The sequence below is a fragment of the Procambarus clarkii genome, chromosome 75 (genome assembly GCF_040958095.1).
Source record: "Procambarus clarkii isolate CNS0578487 chromosome 75, FALCON_Pclarkii_2.0, whole genome shotgun sequence".
NCBI lineage: Eukaryota > Metazoa > Arthropoda > Malacostraca > Decapoda > Cambaridae > Procambarus > Procambarus clarkii.
This window is the reverse complement of record NC_091224.1, coordinates 20,693,055-20,707,992: the sequence shown is the minus strand read 5'-3', so window position 1 is coordinate 20,707,992 and position 14,938 is coordinate 20,693,055. Positions and strand designations below refer to the sequence as shown.

General features: G+C 40.1%; 1 protein-coding gene and 1 long non-coding RNA gene across 2 annotated transcripts in view; both read right to left on the bottom strand.

The window, feature by feature from the left end:
* LOC138356890 (uncharacterized) overlaps positions 1-14,938 on the bottom strand; it is a 160,057-nt gene that overhangs the window by 58,286 nt on the left and 86,833 nt on the right. The gene's annotated exons all lie outside the window — the stretch shown is intronic.
* LOC123771730 (techylectin-5B) lies at positions 7,414-14,695 on the bottom strand. The gene is made up of 5 exons (XM_069313257.1): positions 14,562-14,695; positions 11,178-11,273; positions 9,500-9,650; positions 8,765-9,250; positions 7,414-8,360 (listed from the first exon to the last, which is right to left on the bottom strand). The coding sequence occupies exons 2-5, from the start codon at positions 11,263-11,265 to the stop codon at positions 8,168-8,170; spliced, it is 918 nt and encodes a 305-aa protein (XP_069169358.1). The 5' UTR covers positions 11,266-11,273; positions 14,562-14,695; the 3' UTR covers positions 7,414-8,167.

The window sequence follows — 14,938 nt, the reverse complement described above, 5'->3', positions numbered from 1 at the left end:
GAGTACACCCGGCAAGTAAAAAAAAGTTAAGCACATTCTGGCGAGTACCAGCAGCGTGCAGACTCACCACAAAATTCATGATGCCTATGAAACAGCCACAGAACGACGAGCAGCAGCAGGGCAGACAGCAGCACACCAGGGAGTTGTACACCAAGGCCAGAGTCACTCTAGAGGGAGATATGGTAGATAGGTAGGGGCGTGAGAAATCGAGAGGGTAGAAAGGTAGGGACGTGAGGGAGCGAAGGGAGGGGGCAGAAAGGTAGGGGAGAGAGGAGAAGGTGGGGGTCGAAAAGCAGGGGCGAGAGATGAGGGAGAGAAAGGGGGGGGGGTAGAAAAGTAGTGTCGAGAGAAGAAAGATTTTTATTAGCTCACATTTTGTGTGGGTAAAAGGCTCAAATACTTGCTTCAATTAACTATATCAAAATAAATGCAAACGACTATAGTTCTCACCTGTAGCTGAGGTAGACCAGGTGACTGGGAGAGAGTGCAGCTGGTGGGGATCGTAGAACACCACGCCGAACTCCATCTTCAGTGAGTGCAATAATATATCACTTGTAGAAACCTTTCCCCTGACGATCATTTGATAATTTATATGTACTGCAAATTACTTCTACCATCACTATGTTACGTACTCCTAGCAGAATACGTATATAAATTTAAAATAAATATTATTTTATTTTATCATTGCATGTATATGTACACACATTGTGTTTTGGGTAAATTGTCGTGTGGTTTGGCAGCGTTAGTGGACAGGAGAGCGGTTGCCGTTGCACAAGTCTAATACCTGATTGATACGGGAAAGCTGGACCTGTTCAGTTTGAGAGTTCCAGATGTCACTTTATTTTAGTTAGAAAATGTTTCATATACTGTAATTAAACAGGTGTCATTATACTTATATATTTTGTAAGCAACTATTATATGTAAATTACATTCTTATGTGTTTTGAGAACAAGTGGTTGTTCAATTAGTTTTAATATTAAAAAGTCCTTAGTTTCCATCCCTCATCCTGGGATGAGGCAGACGGGAGGTGAATGTGGGTGGCGACAGAGCGAGAGTTCAGTAGCTGATACAGGACTAGGGGAGTAACATGTGGGAGATAAGTCTGTTATATTCTGTTATATTTTGTTGTGCCATAGTTACTATTATATATTACTTGCCATGACAAATTTTTTCATATATTCTACAAGTTAACTTTACCATCTGTGTTTTTATATTATACTGTTTTGAATATATAGCTATCATATTGTGTATCTATTCTTCAGTCCTAAACGAAGATTGTTAATTATGTGCTCATTACCTATTAAGGGGTTATACTGGTGATTCGCTATTGAGAACAGCAGTTGTGTCGTATCCCTAGACTTATTAAAATTTGGCTGCTGTAGGATCACGAGCCGTAACGTACGATAGGTAACAAAGAGTTATGGGGGCCTGTGCCGGGAAATATTGTCCCATTTTTAACTTAACTATGCTAATCTAACCTTGCCTTCCTAGGTACCAGTGTGTCAAGTGTCTCTGTGTGTTTCTTAAGAACTATTCCATGTGCCAAGCAAGCCTTCCTGTGTGTCAAGTAACAACGTTTCACGATTTTGAGGTAAGTCATCCTATATATTTTGTTTGTGCAGTGAGGCCAAGCGAATTTTCAGTGTGGTGACAATTTTACAGTGAAGTGTAGTGCAGTGCCATTATTTTAATTATTTTTGTGAATCAAGTGCCAAGTGTTAGTAACGATGGAGGAGAAAGTTGCAGCGTTGGTGGCTCACCCAGACTTTGAAGGGATTCAGAACCTTAAAAAGACTGAGTTAATACAAATGGCAAATCAGTTGGATTTGACCGCCAGCAATAGAATGGTTAAAGCCCAAATATTGAAAGTCATTGTGACGCATTTTGTTGAGAATGGGGAGTTAGGTGAAGAAATTCTAGAGGAGTTAAGAGAGGAGTCGAGTGATCAGATGACGTTAAAGCGTCTTGAGTTAGAAGCTCGCCAATTAGAGCTTGAAGCTCAAAAAGAACAGAAAATATTAGAGGCTGAAGCTCAGCAAAGGGAGCTGGAGACTAGGCGTTTAGAAATTGCGGCACAAAACCAGAGAGGTTTAATTGAGTTGCAACTTGAAGCCACAAAGAAGCAACAATTAGAGATTCAACAACAAATGGCTGACACTAACTTCAGGCTTGAATCACAGCGTATGGCAGCTGGGCATGGAAATACTAGTAATGTTTCAACAAATAGTGATAATAATCCCATCAGGATGAATAAGTATATCGAGTTGCCCAAGTTCAATGAGGAAGATCCTGAGGTTTTCTTTGCACATTTTTATAAAATTGCCATCAGTATGAACTGGCCAAGGGATCAGTGGGTAGCCATTATGCAGTCTCAATTCAAGGGGCGTAGTCAGGAGGTTTTCACATCCCTACCTGACGCTCATAGTTTTGATTATGACTTTGTAAAGAAAAGCATCCTCAATGCTTATCAATTAAATCCAGAGGCACACAGGCAAAGGTTCAGAAATCTAAGGAGGACAAGTGATCAGACAATAGCAGATTTTACTCGTCAGAAGACGAAATTTTGTAACAGATGGTTAAAGTCACTTCCAGTCACTGATTTTGATGCTTTAAAGAATCTTCTTATAATGGAAGAAGTATTGTCATGTCTCCCAGACCAGTTGTCTACTTTTATGGCAGAACAAAAGAATGTAACAGACATTGATGAGCTGTCAAAGCTCGCGGATGAGCATGAGTTGCTGACTAAGGCCCCGTTTACGGCCACTTCACCTAAGTCTAGTCGTAGAGTAAATTATAATGCTCACCGAACTCCTTATCAGAATCCATCCAGTCCTAGTACTCCAGTTACTCCCATGAGCTCTTCTCTTACAAAATCTAACCCTGCTACTTCATTGTCAGGAATGTCAAATAATAATAAGGTTATTTCTAAACCTACAGTTGGTTCTACCAGTGTGTCCACTGTAAGGTCCTGTTCCCATTGTAAGAGAAAAGGCCATGGAATTCATTCATGTTTTATATTGCACCCTGAGTTACGACCAACTGGTCTCATTTATTGCAGAGGTGTGCAAAATAAACTTACTAATAAACATGTAACTGTAAACCCCAATTGGGTGAAACAGTATTCACCATATATGTCTTCAGGTGAAGTCTTGTGTATTAATGGAAAGTGGAAGCCAGTGGTTATTCTTCGTGATACAGGTGCTTCCCAAACCATAATTTCATCCAGTATTCTTTCTGATGTTGAAAAGAGAGAGACAGGAAAGTTTGTTGTTCTTCAGAGTGTTGCAGGATGTAAAACTGTACCTCTAATAGACATTAATTTCAGATCCACCATTACACCACGTTTATGCACTGTGGGTGTTAGTACACAGTTGCCCATCCCAGGTGTGGATGTTATATTGGGTAATGATGTGGCCATAAATCATGTTGTGGGTGAGATTGATCCCCGTTTGTGTAAACAGCCAGTTGCAGACCATGTTTATTCTGCCTGTGCTGAAGTTAGTTCTATGAAGGAACCTGTTGTAGAAGATGGTTTTGTCCCTTCTACCTGTGCTGATGTCAGTACTCTTATAAATCCAGTTGTCAGTTCTGATGTTGTTACTCAAGCATTTGTTCCAGTAACCAGTACCCCTTCAGTGGAGAAGTGGGATGTGGTTGTTCCAGATTCCTGTGTGGCCGATTTAGTTGTTGAGAGTAAGCCTGATACTATGACTCTGCTTTATTCCAATAAATTGGGAAAGGATGTCCATGTACCATTGTCTTGCCCGCTCACTACGAACGTTGTGCCAGGAGTTGAGAGAAACTTAAAAGCCACGACTCTGTATTCCAGCCAAGTGAATGGTTTAGGACAAGATGTCGGGTTGGCAGAAGTATTCCCGCTCACTCCAAGTTTAGAATCAGTTGTCGAGAGTAAGTCCGTTGTGGAGGCCCCGCCTCACCCTAGTCAAGGTGATATAATAGGGGAGGAGGTCAAACTACCTGTTACTTGCCCGCTCGCTTCAGATTCCCTTCATTTATGTGCTTTGAGTAGAACTGACCCTAAGATTTCAGAGAGAAGCAAGGAGACAGTCTGTACTGTAGATCCAGTTTTGGAGAGTGTGGGAAAGCAGCCAGAGGATCAGCTTCTGTTGAGTAGATGGAGACCCATTGAGCCTCCCTCTTCAGTTGTCTGTGAGGATGTGACCCAGCTTGGTAGTGATATTGTTGATTGTGAGCAGACAGTACTCCAAGCAGCTCCAGAAGTCATGGGAGGAAATTTTGGTAAATCATTAAGAGTGGTAAAGCAGCATTTGGATCTAAGTTGCGGAGTTGTGATTCTTATTCTATGTGGAGGAAGTATTTCTCATTGTGTACATTGAGTCAGAGTGTGTGTAGGATGTTGAAATCTACTTTTATTCTGCAGGAGCCATTTTCTTGTGAAGTAATGGACTGTGGGACATCTTTGTCAAGCCTTGTGGTTGAGCAGAGAGAGTTTACTCAAGTAGGTTGTGCATCCAGTTCTGAGGAAGTGGTGAGTTATGCTAGAGCAGTGTCTCTATATTCAGATCCAGTTAATTTTGATGCACGAGTGATAAAAGTGTATGTTCCACTCAAAGGTGGTGTTGATTTTCAGAATCATATTGTGGGTGAAGGATTAAATCATACTGGGGAGCAGATGTTTGAGGCTCCAGGTGTGCAATTCAAGTTGGAGGATAAGGTTATCCTACCTAGAGTTAATCATTGTGAAGGGTTTCAGATTGTCCTTGGGCGTTTTCCAGGTAATCTGCTGTTCATCTTCAAGATGTTAAGACCCTTAAACCTCTTGGTTGATTGGTTGTCATCAGACGTAAATCACTTGGGAAGTGATGGTGAGGATTGTAACGTTTTCGGCATGTTTTATTTAGTCTCTTGGAAGACTAGACGGTTGATGAACGTGTGTGTTGTGTTCAAGTTCACCATCAGAGGGTGTGAACTTGTTTTGAGAGTTATGATTGAGATATGGTGCCTAGGCATATGCCTGTTTTCTTTCACTGATCGTTATGACAGAGTTATGAGGCAATTGATTTCTGTGTTCCTTATGGATCATCTGAGTCAGTTCGATCAGGTAGTCTTTGCACTTATCTTGGGTTGTATTTCTTGGTTGGAAGGTCAAAGGTTTGATAAGTCGGTGTCTTGTGTTTCGGAAGGTTCTATGAATGGGAAAGTTTTATGCATAATTGTGAGGTTTAATGCTACTTTCTCTAATTTTAGTATCCATTGGGCGAGAGTATGTGTTCCACAGAGGATCAAGAGTGATGAGCAGATGTCTGTGTCAGAGCATACCCAGGAGAAGTCCCAAATCTACTCAACATACAGCCTGCTTCAATTAAGCAGTTCAGCTCCAGAAAAAGGGAGTAATGGAAAATCGAGGCTGTCTTGGGAAAATTCACCATGTGGAAAAGGAATCACATGGAAAAATGAAACTGATCTTGAAGAAATAGTAGAAACATATGAAAAGCAAAATTGCCATGATAACTGTGTGAAAGCAGCTACCTTTATTGACAATTCTATTCATGCTACTAATGATACTGTTGTAGATAGGTGTGTGAAATATGATCTAAAACAAAGTGAAATAAATGAGATAGTACCTTGGAGAGATAAATTTGCATACTCCAGTGACACATATGTAGAACATAGTCATAAGACTGAAATTTCTGAGTTTCCTGTAAGACTATATTTGGAGTGTTTTCATTTTTATCCAGAAATGTGTTCTTATTACTTATACATGTTTGGTGTAATTAATACCATAAATCTCAAGTGTCATACATTTTACTTTGAAAAAATGCCATTGATCTTCAATCTATTGCATTTTTTTTCTTGGAGGTGGAAGTGTTACGTACTCCTAGCAGAATACGTATATAAATTTAAAATAAATATTATTTTATTTTATCATTGCATGTATATGTACACACATTGTGTTTTGGGTAAATTGTCGTGTGGTTTGGCAGCGTTAGTGGACAGGAGAGCGGTTGCCGTTGCACAAGTCTAATACCTGATTGATACGGGAAAGCTGGACCTGTTCAGTTTGAGAGTTCCAGATGTCACTTTATTTTAGTTAGAAAATGTTTCATATACTGTAATTAAACAGGTGTCATTATACTTATATATTTTGTAAGCAACTATTATATGTAAATTACATTCTTATGTGTTTTGAGAACAAGTGGTTGTTCAATTAGTTTTAATATTAAAAAGTCCTTAGTTTCCATCCCTCATCCTGGGATGAGGCAGACGGGAGGTGAATGTGGGTGGCGACAGAGCGAGAGTTCAGTAGCTGATACAGGACTAGGGGAGTAACATGTGGGAGATAAGTCTGTTATATTCTGTTATATTTTGTTGTGCCATAGTTACTATTATATATTACTTGCCATGACAAATTTTTTCATATATTCTACAAGTTAACTTTACCATCTGTGTTTTTATATTATACTGTTTTGAATATATAGCTATCATATTGTGTATCTATTCTTCAGTCCTAAACGAAGATTGTTAATTATGTGCTCATTACCTATTAAGGGGTTATACTGGTGATTCGCTATTGAGAACAGCAGTTGTGTCGTATCCCTAGACTTATTAAAATTTGGCTGCTGTAGGATCACGAGCCGTAACGTACGATAGGTAACACACTACACCCTCTATAAATGTGCTACAAATACCCAATGAAGCACTACAGCTATCTACAACCCCCAAAAAACACACCCACAAGCACCACAACACACTACAATCCCCCAACAACAGGGGTTTTCGTTCACTCCGGCATTGCCTGCTACCTTTTGGAAATAAGTTTTGAGGCTGGGGACGTGAGAAATATAGATGTGGTTAAATTTTGTGCAGACATGTTCATTCTGTAGTTGTTTATTATAGTATAGATTGAAATGAAAATATTGTTAAGTGAAATTAGCCCATTGGGCGTGGGAAATGCATCCAGGAGACATTTCCAGTTGCAATGAATACCTCACTTCAACGAACTTGGGTTGGTCCCATATAGTTCGCTGGTTAAAATAAGGTTGTACTGTATTTTCCGTTTATTAAATAGTGTATAAGCACCGAATCACTGGGAGGGTGTTTATAATAATAACACCATTTGACTGTGAAGTTTCGATGCACGTAAAGATTGAACAAAAAGATGTACAGGTTTATAAATAGATGCCTGTTGAATCCTGCCCACCAATTGATTGACAGTGGAGAGGCAGAACTAACGAGCTGAAGCTCAACCTCCCGGTAAACACAACTAGGTGAGAGTATATATACACAACCCCCCACCCACACAACATGGTCTTAATCTACCCATTGAACTTTCCTTTGCATTAAGACTCAATCAATTATTTCCAGGGGTCTTGAGACTTCATTCTTTATTTTTTTTCACTGACAAACTTTAGATTGAGATAATAAAAATAGTAATATTAATAATTTTATTCCCAGGTATTCATACATGTATAATTACAATCATAGATAACCTAACCACTTATTCACAATAGGTTATTATGGGTTCAGTACTCACGACTCATCTAGAATGATAGGGAATCAGGTTAGGACAAATTTAATAAGAATAAAATACGGTAGACTTAGACTAGGACAGGAGGGGGTTTAGTTTTTGTTTTTTTTGAGATATATACAAGAGTTGTTACATTCTTGTACAGTCACTAGTATGCGTAGCGTTTCGGGCAGGTCCCTGGAATACGATCCCCTGCCGCGAAGAATCGTTTTTTCATCCAAGTACACATTTTACTGTTGCGTTAAACAGAGGCTACAGTTAAGGAATTGCGCCCAGTAAATCCTCCCCGGCCAGGATACGAACCCATGACATAGCGCTCGCGAAAGTTGTAAGCTTTCGTTGTAGGATTATCGTCTTTGTGATTCTGGGGCGAAATGCCTCTCGATGATGAATTTTAAAGTCTGCCTTTCTTGGCTTCACGAATATTAGTGCAGGTGTCTGGAGCCCTGGCTGACCTCCTCTAATTATAAAAACTTCACCTACCCTAATACGCGCAAGGGTTAGTGGCTTATAAAACATACAGTACACAGCAACATTGTTATATAATTTGTTTCCTCTTTCTAAGCGTTAAAATAGTACACCAGTGGATTAATTGGTAAGAACTATATCAGCGTTAACTGAGGCCCTAACTTTATGGAAAGATTCTCGTGTCCTGTGTCAGTTTCTTTGGCATGAGGGAGCGAAAGTATCCCTAGGCCGGACCTTTATCTCCGTCATCTTGAGGGAGTAGTTATCTCCCCGCCAGAACTCCCAGATGATTCCTTGAGAAGTCTTGTCGGTGGGCCCGTTCAAGTACTCTCCGTTGAGGTTGGTGTTGTGGCAGCTGCCGTACCACCACGCGCCCTTGTACCTGTGGACAACACATCACGTAGATATGTTATATCAATGGTAATGGGTGATATATATTCCTGTATTGCTTAAGGTTTGGATATTATTATTTTTGTGTTTATTAGGTAAAGTTATCAATGGAGACATGATGAGTACTGAGCTAGGGGTTTATGAGGCTTGCCACTTATCATGAGTAGTGAGCTGGGAGGCACAGGAGGCTTGCCACTTATCAGGAGTAGTGAGCTGGGAGGCATAGGAGACTTGCCACTCACTGCGGGTACTGTGCTGTGTGTGTGTGTGTGTGTGTGTGTGTGTGTGTGTGTGTGTGTGTGTGTGTGTGTGTGTGTGTGTGTGTGTGTGTGTGTGTGTGTGTGTGTGTGTGGACAGGTAGCAAGTTAAAGTTTTGTGACGAAAAATAAAACTTACACGGCTGCGCAGTTTGATGAGTGATCATCGTTGTCCTTATCCATAGTAGAGAACTTTCTGCCGTTGTGGTGTTCCATGGCGTCACCGGCGTCGCCCGAGAATGCCCCAAGCTCCAGCTTGTATAGGGATTTCGAGTCGCCGACGTGAATTCTGTCGTATTTGGCCAATCGTTTGTTGCCATCAAAGTCTCCGAGATCGAACCTCGCCTCGTTGATGGTCTGGTTCGTGATGGCGTGAATGTGGTCGAGTCCCAACCAAAACTCCCCCGTCAGGTTGCCAAAGCCATTGACGTAGTGGGTCCACGTGCGATAGAAGTCTTCCTGTTGGTCAAATTTATCTCTTCGCTGGATTACCGTCCACCCTCCACCATCTGCTTCCATGTCACAGTATACCTGTACTAGGCGTTCTGGACAGCACTTATAAGGCGCGACTGTGTACACGCCGCTGGTCTTGTGCCCTTGTTGCTCCTTCACCTCCAGGCAGTTCCTGTCCAGAGATAAACTCAGATCACTAGTTGTATATTAACATATTCACATTGTGCACCGCTCCTGTGCCAGGTAAGTCCACTACGGGCTCACCATAGCCCGTGCTACTTGGAACTTGTTCCGAGTAGCTGAAACTATAACAACAACAAACATCAACATGTTCACAGTTAGTAGCAACTTCTAGGTAGTGCGAAAAAATCTCATGCTAATTCATATTTTGTCATTTTCATATCAAATAAATTTGATGTACCTGGCCCTCAGATCACAAAACTGGTTTTGGGTGCCGCCCCCAAGATTGACATTGATCTTGTGACCTGCGGGGGTCATGAGCAGCATCAAGGTGGTGGCCTGGCCGCCTCCAGTCGCTATGGAAAGCGGGACAGGACTTGAGATGTTAATATCTGAAAATATTTTGCATTATAAGTGGTTGCTAAACATGTGAGTTAAGAGGGAGTGACCAATGCTGAACACGTGAGTTCAATGAGAGAACTGAGCAAGAACATTATGATCATTATCCATTCAGGAAGTCAAAGATATATATTCACAGAGAGGTATACCACTGCTTCTCGGTGTATATATACACTGAGAGTGTACTTTAGCCCTGGATAACGTCCAGGACTGAGATATCCTTGATGGCTAGGCAGTAAACCCTTGTATACACACTTTGGGCCTTAATAACCCCCTAGAGTTTGATAATCCATAAGTCCAACACTACCATACGAAGACAAAGTTAACGTCGGAATACACCAAAAACACAACGTAATTAAAATATTTTTTTACGTTTGGCAATGTAAAAACGTTCGCTCCAACATTGTGTGTTTGCTGGGCCGTATTCTCATAGTGTTGATAATAGTTTAACATTATTTACGCTACTACTCGAGCTTGATACACATCCAAGAGGTAAGACATTTTAAAGACAAGATATCCTAGGGGACAAGACAATCTAGGGACAAGATATCCTAGGCACAAGATATCCTAGGGGACAAGACAATCTAGGGACAAGATATCCTAGGCACAAGATATCCTAGGCACCAGATATACTAAGGCCAAGATATCCTTGGAACAAGATATCCTAGGCACCAGATATACTAAGGCCAAGATATCCTAGGGAAAAGCCATCATAGTCAAGCCATTATAGAGACAAATTATCATAGAGACAAGACATCATAGAGACAAACCATCATAGAACAAGTCATCATAGAAACAAGCCATCATAGAAACACTCACAGAGGTACACCATCATAGAGACAAGCCATCATACAAACACGGTATTAGAGATCATTACTATTATAAAATGTGCTTAAAATATTGTTCATTTACACAACTAGAGAACCAAAACGCACCAGGTGGTGAAGCCTAGGATCAAACACCTGCCCGACCAAACTCAGGGATTCCCGGATCCTAAATAACATGGAACGCGCCCAAGGACACCAGGGTAAGTGCTAGGTGGCTTCTGTTCTCTTGGGTGTATTCACCTACCTCTGCTTTTTAGGGGGCTAGGCTTAAGCTCTTGGGTTCGGACTATGGTACAGAGTCCTAAAACTTGTGGATTCAATTATATATATACGTTTGAAACTGAGTATAAACTTAGTCTCCACATCTTTGTGTATTGCGTGTACTTGCCTATTTGTGCCTTCTGGATTGAGCTTCAGTTCTTGGACCCCTGTCTTTGTATCCGCTGCTTGTCTAATGCAATGACTCCTACTTTCGCGTGTTCGAGTACGCATCACTATAAACATATACTAATCTTTGCATAAGAACTTGACGAGTGAGTAGCTGAAAACCTTCATCTTTTCATCCATTAATATACAGTTAGAACATTAATATTAAAAGTATAGACCCACATACAATCTAACTGGTAGCAGTAAATTACTATGTATGAATATTTCAATGAGGTGGCCAGACTAAAGTGAACTTCAGTACCATACCTGTCGTTGATACACTGAAGGAAGAGATCTGGCGCAGCAGCAGTAGCAGAGCCCATGCCGATAGGCCCCGCCATGAACTTTGAATCATTTTGATACCTTAAAAAAAAAGTTATATAATTTTATCTCATTGTGTGGCTGAAAATGGCTGATAATGAACGTGTTAATATACGTACGTGTGCTGTTGCATGAATGTAATGTGTATGAGTTAGTTCAACTGAGTGCATCTTCCGAAATTGCGTCACTGCATACGCTAACTACGAGAAATAACAATAATCCGGCAGATAACGTAACTAGTGATTTTGCCTTTAGTTCACGAGTAGGTACTTGTGTAAAGGAGGAAATTGTATATGTTTATCTCTCAGAATGTTCGGTAATACGTTTATTACTTGTGATGTGTGTCTATGTATGTATTAACACGATGTACTGAACGGGGTGAGAATAGCTTGAGCTACCACATCCCTTTGTATGTATTTTACCTCAAACTTATTTAAATTTAAATTTCAATTTTCAATTTCACGAGTAGGGGTCCCCCATATTGCAGGAGGTACCGGGAGCTACAGAACCTTCAGGAAGGGGCCGGCAGGATAGGAAGTTTACGGAAAAAACTATTGAAAAAAAAGGAAGTCACTTTCTTTCTCTTCTATTAAGTATCCAAACTTAATGTTCAGACACTTACAGTTAATTCCTCCCATGTTGTACAGATAATGTTTTCGAAGGAAGTGTAGCTGCAATACATACACTCCTTACAAAACATTAGTCTGAATAACATCAAATATATATCTATTGACACATAATCATGGATACTGCCATAGTGATAGATTAATACTGTTTCTGGACAGTTTCCTACTGAACTGTTGTTTGTACTTCATAGAATACTCATATATGGATACCTTCACACATAAATATAACCCATCATAATGATACAAACATTGCAGCCAAATTAGCGTGCAACAAAGATGAAGTTGAATTAGATCTAGGTATCCCCATCTCTACTGTCAAAACTGTATTGATCCAAACACTCAGGTCTGATAGGAAAGAAATTACTGACTCCCAACGACCTGAAAGTACTAGTATTAAAAGCTGTGATTTGTTCAGATCTGAAACCTATATCTATGGGCAGCACAAAACGTCCACCAGACTGTGCGACACAGTGGTTGCCAGGATCAGGTTGGGTTACCGTTACCTGTGGCAGGTGGCTACAGGTGACGGATCTCCCAATCCTGAGCACTCCAGGTGCAAACTCTGTGAGCAGGAACTGCGGCACGATCTCCCACACTACATCACCCAGTTATTAGACCTTTCAGACCAGATGGCATGAAGTACCTGGAGCTTTGCAATTACTTTATTCACTCGTATTCTTGAGGATATCTTCATATTGCACCCAAAATTTGCCAGTGCAGGCTACTAAACATATGGTCCTGTATGACTAACCATCCTGCGAGATGGGGACTTTTATTACCACTGCTGCCTTATTCACTCCTGTGTTGATGATATCCTCAAAATACATCTGAAGTCTGCCAGTGTTGACTGCCTATCACATGCCTCTGTATGACTAACCATCCTGAGTGATGGGGATTTTTTAGCATCACGTAGTTAGCTTTTTTGACACACTGTACTCCACTTCATATAGTCTAGGGTAGCTGCTCAAATGCAGATGTACCTCATGTATTAATAAAAAAAAATACTGACAGTGACACGCAAAGAAAACTTGTATAGAGCATAGAAAAAGTTCTCTATCCTCTATAGAGAACTTTAACCAGAATTTTCCTCGCTAATTCGCGATTGCGCGAAAGTCCCTAAAGACTTCAATTACAATATATATTTAACGTTTACAATTCATTTTTCCCATCCTTAATTTTAACATGAACCTCGTGAAAATTTTGGTGTTGGGCTTCTTGTTGTTGTCATATATTCAGCTAATTGGAACAAATGTTCCAAATAGCACGGACTATGGTGAGCCCGTAGTGGACTTGTGGAGTTGGGCGGTAAATCAACCGCGGGAGGAACTATCAAGGTTACCGCAATAGCTTAATGACCAACAAGGATGTGCACTGCCGCGTAACGTAGCACAAAACTAAAGTATAAACTTTTTTTTTACATATATATATATATATATTGTTACTGTTTATATTCATTGCAGATGAGTGTTTTGGTGTTTTATTTAACAGCCTAACTACCTTTGGAGGGTTATTATGGTCATCATAATTGCATATTAACCAGTCGGAAAGGATACTTAGGTCCTGAACAAAGACAAATGAATATATACACAGCGTACCGTGTTTTAGGTTTCAATGAATATGTGCTATGATGTTTAAACCGTTGTTGTTGCTATAGATTCAGTTACTTGGAACATAAAAGTTCCAAGTAGCACGGGCTATGGTGAGCCCGTAGTGGACTTTAAACTGATGGATGACTATATTATATATTCAGCAACTGCTGATATGTAGTTACTTTCCATTCCCTTTGGTATTATTTAGGTATTTATGTCAAATTTGATGTCTTAAGGCGTCAGTTCAAACGCGCCTTAACATTGGATGTCTCAAAGGTCTCGTAGACCCATGTACAATTGGTTTCGTTCTCTACTCATAATTGGAATTCCCGGGTTCGATTCCCGAGCGGCATAGAAATGGTTAGGTACGTTCCTATTCACCTAATGCTTTTGTTTATCAAGAGCTGAATTATATATATATATATATATATATATATATATATATATATATATATATATATATATATATATATATATATATATATATATATATATATATGTGTGTGTATATCACGAAAATAAACACGTGATTAAGAATGTGACAATGTCAGACCACGGAGGAAAAGCGGATCTGTATCCGCTTTGATACAGATCACCAAAGAAAGTAATTTGAATATTAGCAGTGGTCTATATAACTTAGATCCATTTCTAATAGATCAGCTAAAGGGCGATTTAAGTAGAATCATTGAAAAACATTTGTCTCACTAATTTATTGTATATATTTACCTCTTTATGTTATAATTTCCTATGTATTATGCTTGTATGTCTGCTGTATCAGATGGGCCATTGGGCTACATCGGATGGGCCAATTGGGTGCATCTGATGGGCCAATGGGCCTTCTGCGTTGTCCAAGTATTGTACCTCACCTTACTTCACCACTCTCTCCTGCCTATTTATACCCATCACTCGATCTGTAAAATGACCTTCTGAAGATGTATTTAATATACGAAAGTACTTAAGGAAATTTCCTGTTTCATTTTTCCTCCGTGGTCTGACATTGTCATATATATATATATATATATATATAATCTTGAGTAAAAACAAATTTAGATTAGAATATTATTGAATACACAGTATTTAAGCAAATCATTGAATATAAGTGGTAACTGACTTACCGAGGAATTAGTTGCTTAATTTGTCCTGCGAGCCCAACCTGTTCTGTGAACTGTGTTGCCGTGACTGTGGTCGTGAGAGGTGTGGAAGCCACAGGCAGTGCCGACCACTCACAATATCTTCACCATTCTCGTGAGCGCGCGCACACACTTACACCCCTCCCCCCCTTCCCCCCAAAACAATCACCCTCTCTCTCTCTCACTAACGTACATCAATGCCCAGTTTTTCAGTATCATATTTTCATTGTGTGTTCACGAATTGCAGTTTTTCAATAGCTGTTGTCTGGGTTTTCCAATTACACTCTTATAGTGTGGTGTTCATATGCAGCTGAGCTTGTTGGCATTGCGCAGAGTTCCAAGTGGCCATTGAACTCCGAGCA